Genomic DNA, 15,680 nt, shown 5'->3' with positions numbered 1-15,680 from the left:
ATCAACAAGTATGAAATGATTGACCATATAAAGGGAGTTCACATAATTGACCAAGATGAAGTAATCGTCTATGAAGAAAAATTTATTGGTTGTATTCTTGGGCACCAAGTTAGCTTTGTTTTGAACAACTTCTCTAGATTCATTAAATTTGTTGTGAAATTTCTATTTGGTTTATCTATTGATTGAAAAATAAGTTTGCATCCTGACTTTTTAATAAGTATAATTTTACCATGAAAAAAAATATCTCAATTAAGTATTCTGACTTTTTAATAAGTATAATTTTACCATAAAAAAAATATCTCAATTAAGTATTGATCTTAGTGTCATAATATTTTCTCTTAGATGATTGAACTCTAAATAAGGAATTTTAGTTTTGTTATCAAATGAAAGTATTAAAAGCATTTGAGAGAGAGGGATCGAGGGAGTGAGTGAGTGAGTGAGTGAATTGGAAGTTTAATTGAAGGTTTAATATCTTTAAGACTTTTGAGCCTTTAACTCCTTGAAATACCAAAACTAGGGTTTAATTTTCTTATGGTGAAAGCATAAATTGCCTTGATATATATCCTATACTTTATTGAAATAACCAATCATATATATGTATAAGTATTCAATATAAAAGTGCACAAAATAGAAGAGATACAAAGTGAAAGCCATACAACATATTTATATTAGGTCGATCAATTTTGTTTATTATACTCCTTGAATTATCTTTCAAGTATTCACTAATCATTTAAGATTTTTTTACAAGTGAGAACTTACGGTCGCAAACTCATCAATATTTCACTTTCACTCTATATTTTATAGTTTTCTATTTCCATACCTATTCTTTAAATATTTCAGCTTTCCCCTTTTAGCTATTGAAAAGTTTTCATACTTTGTTTTACTTTTTTTTTTCTCTGGATATTTTTATCCTCGTAAATTTGAAGATTTAGGCTGTTCAATGGTAAAAACAAACTGGGCTGTCTGATGGTCAATGATAAAATCGGATTTTTTTGTGGAACTGTAAGGGTAACAGTTGAGAATCTTAAACATTAGGGATGGAGAAGAAGTTCTTGTGAATTTGATAGCGGTAGTCTGGTGGAAATGAAGATCAACCAACCAAGAAAGAAAGACGTTAAGCCAAAATTCCTCCATTGACTTGGAAGACTCCATTCCATCCACTCAAGAGCAGTGGCAGCTGTTTTAGATTCACAGCAAGCATACTAGGACGGTATATAGATCCCATGATCTTTCACTTCCATCCCAGTCGTATTCCTCCTTAAGCCTGTACGATGTCTTTCTCCTCCTACGTGGGAAGTGGTGGCAACACTCGCCGTGGCAACATCTGGCCCAACTCGTCTCTTCTACCCACCACCTCTCCTACCCCGACCAAATCAAAACACCCGTCAAGGAAGTCACGCAAAGGGACGGCTCTGATTAATTTCATATTCTCAAACTTCTTCACCATCGCTCTCTCCATCTCTCTCTTGTTCCTTCTAATAACAATCCTCCTCTTTAGTGTCCCAAATCCCCTCATCTCCTCTCATTTTAAATCAAAGCCTCCTCCTTCTTTCAAGGTCCGAAACCGAAAGCCCCCTCAAAAAGACAATAACAGAAACAAGAACAATAACAGCATCAACGAAGGCGGTGGTGGGGCTATTGTGGATATAACCACAAAGGGTTTGTATGATAGAATCCAGTTCTTGGATGAGGATGGTGGGCCGTGGAAGCAAGGGTGGAGAGTGAGCTACAAAGGGAATGAATGGGATAGTGAGAAATTGAAGGTTTTTGTGGTGCCTCATTCACATAATGATCCAGGCTGGAAGCTTACTGTCGAGGAGTATTATGATAGGCAAACAAGGCATATACTTGATACAATCGTCCACACACTTTCCAAGGTAGGTAATAAAATATTCATCTAGTATTTTAAAATTGGATTTGGTAAACATTTCATTGGGATTCTCTAGGATTCTCGTCGGAAATTCATATGGGAAGAGATGTCTTATTTGGAGAGATGGTGGAGGGATGCATCAGTGGAAAAAAGAGAATCGTTTACCAATTTAGTCAAGGCAGGACAGTTGGAAATTGTTGGGGGCGGTTGGGTAATGAATGATGAGGTACGTAATTTTGACGTTGATCAGCTTATCATTCTTTCTACTTGCAAAGTTACCCATGCATCTGCTGCCTATTGCTTTTATCTAAAGAAGACCACATTTATTTATTTATTTTTCTTTCTTTCTTTCTTTTATCCAATCTCTAGATTTAAAACACCTGTTTCTCTTTACCCTGTGTTTCGTTATTGTATAAAGTGATTTATGACTGATACATTCATTTGATGACCATTTTTTCCTCTCTCTTGATGCAGGCTAATTCTCATTTTTTTGCCATAATCGAGCAGGTATATACTCTTAAACATTCATTTCCTTAAATGCATTTATTCGGTTATGGTAATGAATTTTGTGCTCAGAATTTGTTAAACTACTATGATTGGACATTGGATTCATATCTTTGTATTCATATGCTGTTTAATTATGTCTTTCCTTTTCTGTTGAAGTTTGACAAGTTGAAAGCAATGTACACAGTTTCCAATCGTCTTTCCTCAGTTAAAGTGGGGAATGTAAACCACCTTGGTCGTATTCCAGGGGAAAAAGAAATCATTTTTCTATCCCCAGAATGGGAAAATAGTACACCGTTTGGGCCTTTTACTTGTTAGTATCGCCTGGTAGTACAATCTGAGGAAATTAAATTTGGCTTGTATTTTCCAAGTACCGTGTGCACACACACAAATTGAAGATTAATGCTAGACTGATGAGTATTTTAAAGCCTAGCATTTGTAGGAGTTCCTTTTATGCAGTTAAATTTGGCTTGTATTTTTCAAGTCACTCACACACACACGCAAATGGGAGATCAATGCTGGGCTGATGAGTGGATTCAAGCATGCCATTTTTAGGAGTTCATGGTATGCTGTTAATCTTCCACGATGACATCTCTTATTTTATTTTTTATTAGTTTTTGCACACTATAAGATAGAATATTAGGTATTGTATTACTTATTTTCTTAGTTAGTGGTTTGATGCATTTGGTTTTACTCACAATCTGGTTTTGGAATACAGAAGCATTGTTGTGTGATGAAAAATATGCCTTGGATTTTATTTTTCCTGTCTTAATGATCTAGATTAAGCTTTTGGAATTTATGTTTCAGATTACAGAGGGGAATATGTGGTTGAATGACACCATTGGGGTTGTTCCTAAGAATTCATGGGCAATTGATCCATTTGGTTACTCTCCTACCATGGCCTATCTGCTCCGTCGTATGGGCTTCGAGAACATGCTTATTCAAAGGACCCACTATGAGCTGAAGAAGGAACTTGCTTTGCAAAAGAATTTAGAATATATTTGGCGTCAAAACTGGGATGCTGAGGAAAGCACTGATATTTTTACACACATGATGCCCTTCTATTCCTATGATATTCCTCATACTTGTGGACCAGAGCCTGCTATTTGTTGTCAATTTGATTTTGCTCGAATGCATGGCTTTAATTATGAATTGTGCCCTTGGGGCAAACATCCAGTGGAAATCAACCATAAAAATGTACAGGAGAGAGCCCTAAAGTTACTGGATCAATACAGGAAGAAATCAACTCTGTACCGGACTAATACTCTCCTTGTTCCTCTCGGTGATGATTTCCGCTATGTCAATATTGATGAAGCAGAAGCTCAGTTTCGTAATTACCAAATGTTATTTGATTACATCAACTCTAATCCTAGTTTAAATGCAGAAGCAAAATTTGGTACTTTGGAAGATTACTTTAACACTCTTCGTGAAGAGGTTGATAGGATAAATTATTCTCTTCCTGGAGAGGTTGGCTCTAGTCAGATAGGGGGTTTTCCATCTCTATCAGGTGACTTCTTTACTTATGCTGATAGGCAACAGGACTATTGGAGTGGCTATTACATCTCAAGGCCTTTCTTTAAGGCTGTTTATCGGGTACTAGAGCAAACAATTCGTGCTGCTGAAATAATGATGGCTTTGTTGCATGGTTATTGCCAGAGAGCACAATGTGAAAAATTGGCCACAGGATTTGCCTACAAGATGACTGCTGCAAGGAGGAATTTAGCTCTTTTCCAGCATCATGATGGGGTAACTGGCACTGCTAAGGATCATGTAGTTTGGGACTATGGAACTCGAATGCATACTTCTTTACAGGACTTGCAAATTTTCATGTCCAAAGCTATTGAAGTACTTCTTGGTATTCGTCATGAAAAATCTGACCATAACCCATCCCAGTTTGAGTCGGAACAGGTGAGATCTAAATATGATGTTCAGCCAGTACACAAGGCAATCAGTGCTCGTGAAGGAACTTCACAGTCTGTTGTGTTTTTTAATCCCTTGGAGCAAAGTAGAGAAGAAATTGTGATGCTTATTGTTAACAGGCTCGATGTCACTATTCTGGATTCAAACTGGACTTGTGTCCCAAGTCAAGTGTCCCCTGAATTGCAGCACGATAAAAGCAAAACTTTTACTGGAAGGCATCGTGTCCACTGGAAAGCTTCTGTTCCTGCCATGGGGGTGCAAACATATTATGTTGCTAATGGTTTTGTGGGATGTGAAAAAGCAAAACCAGCTAAACTTAAATACTTCTCAACATCCAATTCGTTTTCTTGCCCTGCTCCATATAATTGCTCCAAGATTGAAGGTGACGTGGCTGAAATTCAGAATCAACATCAAACTCTCACCTTTGATATCAAGCATGGTCTGTTGCAGAAAGTAACTCGTAAAGATGGTTCCATAAATGATGTGGGTGAAGAAATAGGAATGTACTCTAGTTATGGAAGTGGGGCCTACCTATTCAAACCCAATGGTGATGCTCAGCCTATCATTGAGGCTGGTGGGCACATGGTGATATCTGAGGGTCTAATGGTGCAGGAAGTGTACTCGTATCCTAAAACAAGTTGGGAGAAAACCCACATCTCCCATAGCACTCGAATTTACAATGGAGATAATACTGCAAGAGAATTGCTTATCGAGAAAGAATACCATGTTGAGCTTCTTGGCCAAGATTTTAATGACAGGGAATTGATAGTTAGATACAAGACAGATCTTGATAATAGAAGGATTTTCTATTCTGATTTAAATGGCTTTCAGATGAGCAGGAGAGAAACTTATGATAAGATTCCCATGCAGGGGAATTACTACCCTATGCCCTCTCTAGCATTCATGCAAGGATCCAATGGGAAGAGGTTTTCTGTCCATTCTAGACAGTCACTGGGTGTGGCCGGCCTTAAAGAAGGATGGTTAGAGATTATGCTTGATCGTCGTTTGCTAAGAGATGATGGACGTGGTCTTGGGCAAGGAGTGATGGATAATCGTCCAATGAATGTGATCTTTCACATCCTTTTTGAGTCTAACATTTCTTCCACTTCTAATCCTGTTTCCAATCCTCTTCCCCTGAGCCCTTCTCTTCTCTCTCACTGTGTTGGTGCTCACTTGAATTATCCATTACATGTATTTGTTGCGAAGAACCCCCAGGAGTTATCTATGCAACCACCTCCTAGATCCTTCTCACCTTTAGCAGCTCCCTTGCCTTGTGACTTGCATATCGTGAATTTTAAAGTTCCCCGGCCATTAAAATATTCTCAGCAACTGATTGGAGATTCTAGGTTTGTCCTGATATTACAGAGGAGACATTGGGATACTTCATACTGTCAAAATTGTCATTCTCAGTGCACCAGTGTTGCTAATAAACCTGTGAATCTTTTCAACATGTTCAAGGAGCTTGAGGTGTTGAATGTTAAGGCAACTTCTTTGAATCTTTTGCACGAAGACATAGAGATGCTTGGATATATGGAGCAGGTTGGGGATGTAGGTCAAGAGGGACACGTATTCATCTCTCCCATGGAAATACAAGCATACAAGATGGTATTGCGGCCTCACCAGTGAACACAGAAATTTGATTGTACTATGATATCTTTGCAGGTTTTGATAGCATGTGGATGAGTTGCAAAACAGAATTAACTTTTCTACCTTATTGAACATTATCAAACTTCAAGAGCAAAATCATTTATGGGATGCCATCCCATGAAATACAGTCAAGTTTGTCTTGGAAGCAGGTGCCGTTGTGCAGAAGTTGCAAGGCTGACAGCAGAATGATTCAATGGAGTGATCAAAGTTCAGCTAAAAATTTGTATGGAAGGCCTTGATGCAAGTTTTTTTTTTTTCTTGTGTACAATTCCTGTTATCCATTAGATAAAAAATTCGGACTTGACGCGATCAAGAGGTCTGCATTTGCTCTTCTATAGCTAAAGGCAAACAGTGATGAAATTTGAATTTTGCTGCATGCGATAGTGCCTTGGTTACTGCTAGTGTGATGCCTTTTCTTTCATTGCATACCATAAAATGGCCAGTCGTTCCTTAAACTTTTTCTTGTTCTCTTTTTTATCACTATCATTACCTTAGATGATCAAATTCCAGGCCGATACACATCTTGGGTAATTTGCTGGTTCCTTCCACTGGATCTTAGGGGTTATTGAGGCATCATCAAAACCTATTTTCCCTCCCCTGCATTTTCAGCTTCATGTCTGTCCGTTCTTGTTCTCTATGCGAACTTGTAGCATAGAACTACTGTAAAAATGCTGATTACTGGGGCTTCTTGTTTTTCATTTGCTTTTTATTTAATGAGGCCTCCGTTATTCTGCTGTCATAATTAGTTGGTCCTAAGCAAGCAAGAATTGAAGAAAAACAATTGCACCAAGTTTACGATATATCCTACATTGATTTGAGATGAATCGTATCTCCCGACTCAGAAATTCATGGAGCGCATGAACTTTATAAAGATTGATGATATAGTGCTGCTGTTGGTCCTAATTGATGGTGGCAATTCAGTGAAAAAGAAAAGAGAACAGAAGAATGAAGACATTTATGAGGAACAAGAAGAAATGCAAGTCGATGAAGTACAGTCCTTCGGACTTCATCCAGAGAGCACTCTAAAAGTGAATTGATTAAGTTCGGACTTCATCCAGAGAGCACTCTAAAATTGAATTGATTAAGACAAGATAATGCAGCAAGAATCATGAAGAACAACGTAAGATCTTGAGAGATGTTGTTATTGACATATGTAATGATGTTGAGAGTAGTACTAATTTTATTAATGTAAAATTTATTTATTATTAATAAAAAATTAAATATTTATTTATAATTGATTAATGAATTTAATATTTGTTTAATAAATTATTGATTAGAAATTAAAATAGAATGATTAATTAAGTTTGAATGTAATTAATATACAGAATTATAATTTTATATTTATAAAAAATCAAGTAGAAATTTGGTTGAATAAATTTTTAAAATTATTTTAAAATAATATATATAATATTATTTAAGAAATAAATTAATATTGTTTTTTTTATTTATAGAATTTTTATATTTTCCTATAAATATAATATTATATTTAATGACGGAGCCATATTGGTCAGAAAGGAACAATTGCTTCCTTAATTATTTTTTTGTATTAAAATATTAATATATTAATGGGTGTGAATCATTGATACACGTATTAAAAGTTTTTATTTTTTATTATTTTTTACTAACTTAACTTATATGTTAATATTAATATATATATTATATATTATGGCTCCCTAATTTTTCCACTTTTCCTTTTTGTTTTTTTATTTTTTCCTGTCTAACCAAACAAAAAGGGTATTTTGTTTAGTTGTCGTTCCTACATTTTTTTTATGAAAATTTCTCATTAATTAATCTTTTTTGTTTTTTGCTTTATGTTTTAGGTAAATTTTTTTCATTTTTTCTATTTATTTTATTGTTTAATTTTAATTTTATTCTTTTATAATAGTTATTAAAAATATTAGGGTTTATGATAATTTAAGAGTTTTGATATGAATGTGTTTTAATATGTTCAAAATAAATGTTTAAATTTTCTAATTTAATCGATTAAGTGTTTCTTTTCTTATTATAAAAAAAATAAATTAATATTCATGCAAAACCACTATTATTGACATCTCTTGCATTGACAGAATAGTTTATTGAAATTTAATATTTTCACATGATTTATTTGTAAATAAAATATCAAATAGAAAACATGTTTTCCAAGCATTGTTCATTAATTAAATATCTAGAAATGATTAATTATAATTTAATCAACATACTTATTATATACATATAGATATGAATTGAAATAGGTTTTGATTTTGATGAATTGACGTATATTTTGCTATTAATTTCATTTGGAAGATTTAGAATTATTATGTAGCTCAATTGACTTTATTTAACAATAAATTATTATATAGTTGTGTTAACCATTATGTAGACACTGAAAATGATAAAAAAAAAAAATCTAGCAGGTTCATATTAAATTAACATGTCACTAAACAAGTATTCCAAGTATAAATCCCTTAAGAATGAAGAGTCAATCAAAGCTTCAAGTCATGTAACTCAATGAAGTTCAAAGAAAAGTCATATTGAAATCAATCCCGACACTCTCCTTGTTAACCCTGACTTAAGAAAACTAATTTATGAGTACCATGTAAATGATAGGGATGCAATCTAAAGAGTTTATCTATAAAAAGGTCCTTGTCAACCTTCACACTATGATTTTTCTCAAAAATAATTTGGGAATATACCAACACTACAACGCTTTAATCCAACTTGTTTTGGTGTATACTCAAATGTCGCTTTAATCCAACTTGGTTTGGTGCATACTCAAATGTTTAGAGTACAGCATAGCCAAAGATGCTGCCTTTTGCTTATATTGTTACCTTTTCAAGTTAAAAGAGGGTGTTGATTCATTTGAGTGATGAGTTTTCAAATTGAAAAAAAAAAAGGAAAAGATTTGATCTTGAAATTGGAAAGTCTAATAGTAGTCACAATACAGTTTAGATAAAATGTGAGAATTTGATGAGTGAAAAGCAAAGTATCATGACTTTGTTATCTGAATAGACAGTAAAGAGTCAAAGTGATTATCGAACTCAATTGAATGATTCAATAGAGTGTGCTCATTTTTTGTTACACCAAGGACTTTCATTTTGTGGTCATGATGAATGTGAACATTTAAGCAACCAAGAAAATTATCTAGAGCTCTTGCATTTTCTGTCCAGAAATAATGAAACTATTAAAAGAGCTACTTTCAATGAAGCTCCTAAATTTAACAAATTGACTTCTCCAGATATTCAAAAAGACATTACTCAAGCTGCTGCAAAAGAGATTACAAATGTGATTATCAAATATCTAGGTGACTCATTATTTTAAATTTTAATTAATGGGTCATGTAACATATCAATCAAAGAACAATGGTAGTTGTTATATGATATATAGACAACAATGGACATATAATTGAACATTTGTTTGGTATTCAACATTTGTCAAATACAACTGCTAATTCACTAAAAGCAATTATTAACATGTATCAGATACAACTGCTAGTTCACTAAAAGCAATTATTGAAGCTTTGTTTTCTAAACATAGGTTAAGGATATCAAGATTGCGTGGTTAGGGATATGATGGAGCTAGTAACATGCGATGTGAATTCAATGGCTTGAAAACACTTATTTTAAATAACAATCCCAATGTATATTATATACATTATTTTCCTCACAGACTTCAATTGACTCTTATGGTTGTTACAAAGAAGCTTAATGACGTTGGAGATGTCTTCAATTTTATTTGATATGCTTGAGATTATAAGGGAGGATGGGATGAATTCAGAACATAAAACAGAAGCGGTCATTTTAAAAAGTATTATAGAATGATTTAATTTTGTATTCATACTTTTATCAAATAGAAAACATGTTTTCTAAGCATTGTTAATTAATTAAATGTCTAGAAATGATTAATTATAATTTAATCAACATACTTATTATATACATATAGATATGAATTGAAATAGGTTTTGATTTTGATTAATTGACGTATATTTTGCTATTAATTTCATTTGGAAGATTTAGAATTATTATGTAACTCAATTGACTTTGTTTAACAATAAATTATTATATAGTTGTGTTAATTATTATGTAGACACTGAAAATGATAAAAAAAAAAAATTCAGCAGGTTCATATTAAATTAACATGTCACTAAACAAGTATTCCAAGTATAAATCCCTTAAGAATGAAGAGTCAATCAAAGCTTCAAGTCATGTAACTCAATGAAGTTCAAAGAAAAGTCATATTGAAATCAATCCCGACACTCTCCTTGTTAACCCTGACTTAAGAAAACTAATTTATGAGTACCATGTAAATGATAGGGATGCAATCTAAAGAGTTTATCTACAAAAAGGTCCTTGTCAACCTTCACACTATGATTTTTCTCAAAAATAATTTGGGAATATACCAACACTACAACGCTTTAATCCAACTTGTTTTGGTGTATACTCAAATGTTTAGAGTACAACATAGCCAAAGATGCTGCCTTTTGCTTATATTGTTACCTTTTCAAGTTAAAAGAGGGTGTTGATTCATTTGAGTGATGAGTTTTCAAATTGAAAAAAAAAAAGGAAAAGATTTGATCTTGATATTGGAAAGTCTAATAGTAGTCACAATACAGTTTAGATAAAATGTGAGAATTTGATGAATGAAAAGCAAAGTATCATGACTTTGTTATCTGAATAGACAGTAAAGAGTCAAAGTGATTATCGAACTCAATTGAATGATTCAATAGAGTGTGCTCATTTTTTGTTACACCAAGGACTTTCATTTTGTGGTCATGATGAATGTGAACATTTAAGCAACCAAGAAAATTATCTAGAGCTCTTGCATTTTCTGTCCAGAAATAATGAAACTATTAAAAGAGCTACTTTCAATGAAGCTCCTAAATATAACAAATTGACTTCTCCAGATATTCAAAAAGACATTACTCAAGCTGCTGCAAAAGAGATTACAAATGTGATTATCAAATATCTAGGTGACTCATTATTTTAAATTTTAATTAATGGGTCATGTAACATATCAATCAAGGAACAATGGTAGTTGTTATATGATATGTAGACAACAATGGACATATAATTGAACATTTGCTTGGTATTCAACATGTATCAGATACAACTGCTAGTTCACTAAAAGCAATTATTGAAGCTTTGTTTTCTAAACATAGGTTAAGGATATCAAGATTGCGTGGTCAGGGATATGATGGAGCTAGTAACATGCGATGTGAATTCAATGGCTTGAAAACACTTATTTTAAATAACAATCCCAGTGTATATTATGTACATTATTTTGCTCACAGACTTCAATTGACTCTTATGGTTGTTACAAAGAAGCTTAATGACGTTGGAGATGTCTTCAATTTTATTTGATATGCTTGAGATTATAAGGGAGGATGGGATAAATTCAGAACATAAAATAGAAGCGGTCATTTTAAAAAGTATTATAGAATGATTTAATTTTGTATTCATACTTTATTGTTTGAGAAGGATACTAGCAGTTACTAATAAGTTCTTACAAGCATTACAAAGAAAGATCAAGACATAGAAAATGCTATTAGTTTATTAAAAACATTAAAGGATCGATTTAAAATGATAAGAGAGAATGATTGGGAATCTTTACTAGAAGTGTCATCTTTTTGCATCAAACATGATATTGATATTCTAAACATAGATGATGAGTATAAGTTTCGTTGACGTTCATGGTGAAAATCTCAAGGGATTACAAACTTACACCATTTATTTATATGGCATATTTAAGCCCAAATGACTTTTTCTCTACTTTCAACAAAAAAAAGAAGCTTATTCGCTTTGCTCCTTTTTTATCCTAGTGAATTCTCTATAAAGGACCTTATAGTACTTGGTAACCAACTTGATACATATATTAGTAATCTACGTGGTAATGATGAGTTCTCTGGTATTGAAAGTATTGCTAGTTTTGGAGAGAAAATGGTAAAAACAATGAAGAATTTGATAATATATATGCTTATCAAATTATTATTACTTCAACCAGTTACAACTGCTACAGTGGAGAGAGTTTTTTCTGTTATGTATATTGTAAAGAGTGTATTGCAGAATAGGAGATAAGTGGATGAATGATAGTTTGGTTGTATACATTAAGAAAAATATTTTTGATAAAATTGATAATAAAGCTATTATGAAGCGGTTTCAAAACATGAAAACTCGAAGTGAACAATTATAATGTAAGTTTTTTTTTATTTTTAAATTAATTTTATTCAAATATTATACAACACAAATCTAAATTAAACATTTAATAAGCAAGGTATTAAGAATTAGTAAGATAAAAAAATCAAACATGTTAATAACAATCTTTCTTGGATATAAACATTTAAAGCTCATGTTGAGTTTATATTATACATATTCTAACACCATTAGAGAAACCTTTTCACCTTGACATAATTAACTTAGCTAAACATTAAGAAGGAGAAAAACACAAATAAACAATATAAGAACATAAACATAATATAAGCTAACTAAGTATAGGAAAGGAAATGAAAGAGCATAAACAAGAGATTACTATAGCATAAAAGAAAACTTGAACATTACAAAGATGTAGAGAGAAAGCAAGAAGATAACTTTGATCTGAAAATTAATATGACTAAATACATGGACAATGCCTCCTTTTATAGGCTAAGTTTCAGAACTATTGATTGATTGAAGAATTGGTGGGCATCCATTGATTTGGTGGCTGGTTTTTGACATTAATGGCTGCTGGTTTTTTGATATTGTGGGCTGATTTTTGATATTGTTGGCTGGCCAAAACGTCATTGCTCACATCAGAATTATAGCCAACTGAATTGTGGAATCTGTGGGCAATTGTCTCAGCTTTCCATCAAAAAAAACCAGAGCTCATTTGGACTTCTAGAACTCAAGATATGAGCCAAAAACCGAATAGTGCTTGAGCTGCAGGACAGCTTCCGACGTCTTCGTTGTTGCTAAGATTTGGGCTTGAAAACGGCAGAACTGAGTCTTTGACTTCATATGAAAGTTGTAGGTCTATGTCTTACCTTTCCATCGATATAAAATGGACCTAAATCTGATATCTACAGCTCCAGATATGATCAAATTACTGAACGGTGTTCAAGTTTGGAATGCACCAGCAACACTTTACTAAGTTTAGCCTTCTTTTTATCCTTTCAATTTCAATCCTTAAACTCATCAATCAATCCTTTTATTTATGTGATAGACCTGCATTTAGGATGAACATTTACCATGAATTAAAGGTATATTATATTTTTAGACTTGCTAATATAAAACATGTTTTTGTTAGGGAATTTAATGATACTTTAGGTGCAATATGATGACATAAATCCTTAATGAGAATGCATTTTTAAGTACTAATCAGTTACACCAAGGACTTTCATTTTGTGGTCATGATGAATGTGAACATTTAAGCAACCAAAAAAATTATCTAGAGCTCTTGCATTTTCTGTCCAGAAATAATGAAACTATTAAAAGAGCTACTTTCAATGAAGCTCCTAAATTTAACAAATTGACTTCTCCAGATATTCAAAAAGACATTACTCAAGCTGCTGCAAAAAAGATTACAAATGTGATTATCAAATATCTAGGTGACTCATTATTTTAAATTTTAATTAATGGGTCATGTAACATATCAATCAAAGAACAATGGTAGTTGTTATATGATATATAGACAACAATGGACATATAATTGAACATTTGTTTGGTATTCAACATTTGTCAAATACAACTGCTAATTCACTAAAAGCAATTATTAAAGCTTTGTTTTCTAAACATAGGTTAAGGATATCAAGATTGCGTGGTTAGGGATATGATGGAGCTAGTAACATGCGATGTGAATTCAATGGCTTGAAAACACTTATTTTAAATAACAATCCCAATGTATATTATATACATTATTTTCCTCACAGACTTCAATTGACTCTTATGGTTGTTACAAAGAAGCTTAATGACGTTGGAGATGTCTTCAATTTTATTTGATATGCTTGAGATTATAAGGGAGGATGGGATGAATTCAGAACATAAAACAGAAGCGGTCATTTTAAAAAGTATTATAGAATGATTTAATTTTATATTCATACTTTATTGTTTGAGAAGAATACTAGCAGTTACTAATAAGTTCTTACAAGCATTACAAAGAAAGATCAAGACATAGAAAATGCTATTAGTTTATTAAAAACATTAAAGGATCGATTTAAAATGATAAGAGAGAATGATTGGGAATCTTTACTAGAAGTGTCATCTTTTTGCATCAAACATGATATTGATATTCTAAACATAGATGATGAGTATAAGTTTCGTTGACGTTCATGGTGAAAATCTCAAGGGATTACAAACTTACACCACTTCCGTTATGAATTGTTTAACAATATCATTGACATACAACCTACTGAGTTGGATGATCGTTTTACTAAGACGAATACAAAGGTATTTATTTATATGGCATATTTAAGCCCAAATGACTTTTTCTCTACTTTCAACAAAAAAAAGCTTATTCGCTTTACTCTTTTTTTATCCTAGTGAATTCTCTATAGAGGACCTTATAGTACTTGGTGACCAACTTGATACATATATTAGTGATCTACGTGGTGATGATAAGTTCTCTGGTATTGAAGGTATTGCTAGTCTTGCAAAGAAAATGGTAAAAACAATGAAGAATTTGATATTTTCATTAATATATATGCTTATCAAATTATTATTACTTCAACTAGTTACAACTGCTACAGTGGAGAGAGTTTTTTCTGTTATGTATATTGTGAAGAGTATATTGCAGAATAGGAGATAAGTGGATGAATGATAGTTTAGTTGTATACATTAAGAAAGATATTTTTGATAAAATTGATAATAAAGCTATTATGAAGCGGTTTCAAAACATGAAAACTCGAAGTGAACAATTATAATGTAAGTTTTTTTAATTTTTAAATTAATTTTACTTTATATGAACTAATATATATGTTTTGAATTGATTTCTAATGCATGTCTATATAATATAGTATTTGTTAATAATTTTCCCTCTCATTTGAAAAACTCTAGCTCCGCCACTAATTATACTTTTATTTTATTTTTATGTACAATTAAAAAAAAATTAAATTAGTAATATAGACATCTAAAATACAAAAAAATAAATCACTCAAAGTAAAGTAATTAAAAAAAAAAGATCTAAAAGATTTGTCAATATCCTCAAGACTCCATGAAAATAACATATATATATATATATATATATATATGTAAACAATCATCATAAAAGACAAACAAAAAATAAATACACGACATACCATCAAACTCATAAGAGCTTCATGTCATGGATGGAGCCATCTATACTTCGAAAATAATAAATTTATACTTCTAATCACACAAACAAACATTCAAATTTGTTTTTATCAACCACAATCCTTTTCAGATCTTTATTTAACTATATTATATATATAAAAAGCAAAAGCCGCACACGGTGAAGAGGCTTGTAACACTTTATATTCACACAAAAACATTTAGTAAAAATATTAAAAATAACAAGACACATGCATATGACAAATAAAAAGTTTTAAGACATATAAATGCAATGAGAACATCTACACACGAGTCTGGACCACAATAATAATGTATATTATATATAAAAAAATAAACAAAAAGTTTGAAATGGATTTTAACACTGAAAACAAAATTAAATCACTTCAATTATGAAATAAAAATTAAAATGGTTTACTACTAAAAAATTAGCAAATAGAATAGAAATACTAATAAAATTTTTTTTTTTTGTTAATATATTGTTGTGA

At 31.9% G+C, this 15,680-nt stretch overlaps 1 protein-coding gene across 1 annotated transcript; it reads left to right on the top strand.

The window, feature by feature from the left end:
• The first annotated feature begins 991 nt into the window (after positions 1–991).
• On the top strand, positions 992–6,405 carry LOC105114251 (alpha-mannosidase 2x-like). The gene is made up of 4 exons (XM_011010745.1): positions 992–1,877; positions 1,947–2,096; positions 2,345–2,377; positions 3,182–6,405. Exons 1-4 carry the CDS (start codon positions 1,272–1,274, stop codon positions 5,918–5,920), a joined length of 3,528 nt encoding a protein of 1,175 aa, XP_011009047.1. The 5' UTR covers positions 992–1,271; the 3' UTR covers positions 5,921–6,405.
• Positions 6,406–15,680: the final 9,275 nt, after the last annotated feature.

Source organism: Populus euphratica, unplaced genomic scaffold (assembly GCF_000495115.2).
Source record: "Populus euphratica unplaced genomic scaffold, PopEup_1.0 scaffold505.1, whole genome shotgun sequence".
Lineage (NCBI taxonomy): Eukaryota > Viridiplantae > Streptophyta > Magnoliopsida > Malpighiales > Salicaceae > Populus > Populus euphratica.
The sequence above is the reverse complement of the archived record's forward strand: the minus strand, read 5'-3'. Positions and strand labels throughout refer to the sequence as shown.

Coding starts and splice junctions, on each gene's coding strand:
- LOC105114251 (XM_011010745.1), top strand. CDS start 1,272: ATGTCTTTCTCCTCCTACGTGGGAAGTGGTGGCAACACTCGCCGTGGC. Junction 2,097..2,344: donor GTTGGGTAATGAATGATGAG/GTACGTAATTTT, acceptor CTCTTGATGCAG/GCTAATTCTCATTTTTTTGC. Junction 2,378..3,181: donor TTTTTGCCATAATCGAGCAG/GTATATACTCTT, acceptor TTTATGTTTCAG/ATTACAGAGGGGAATATGTG.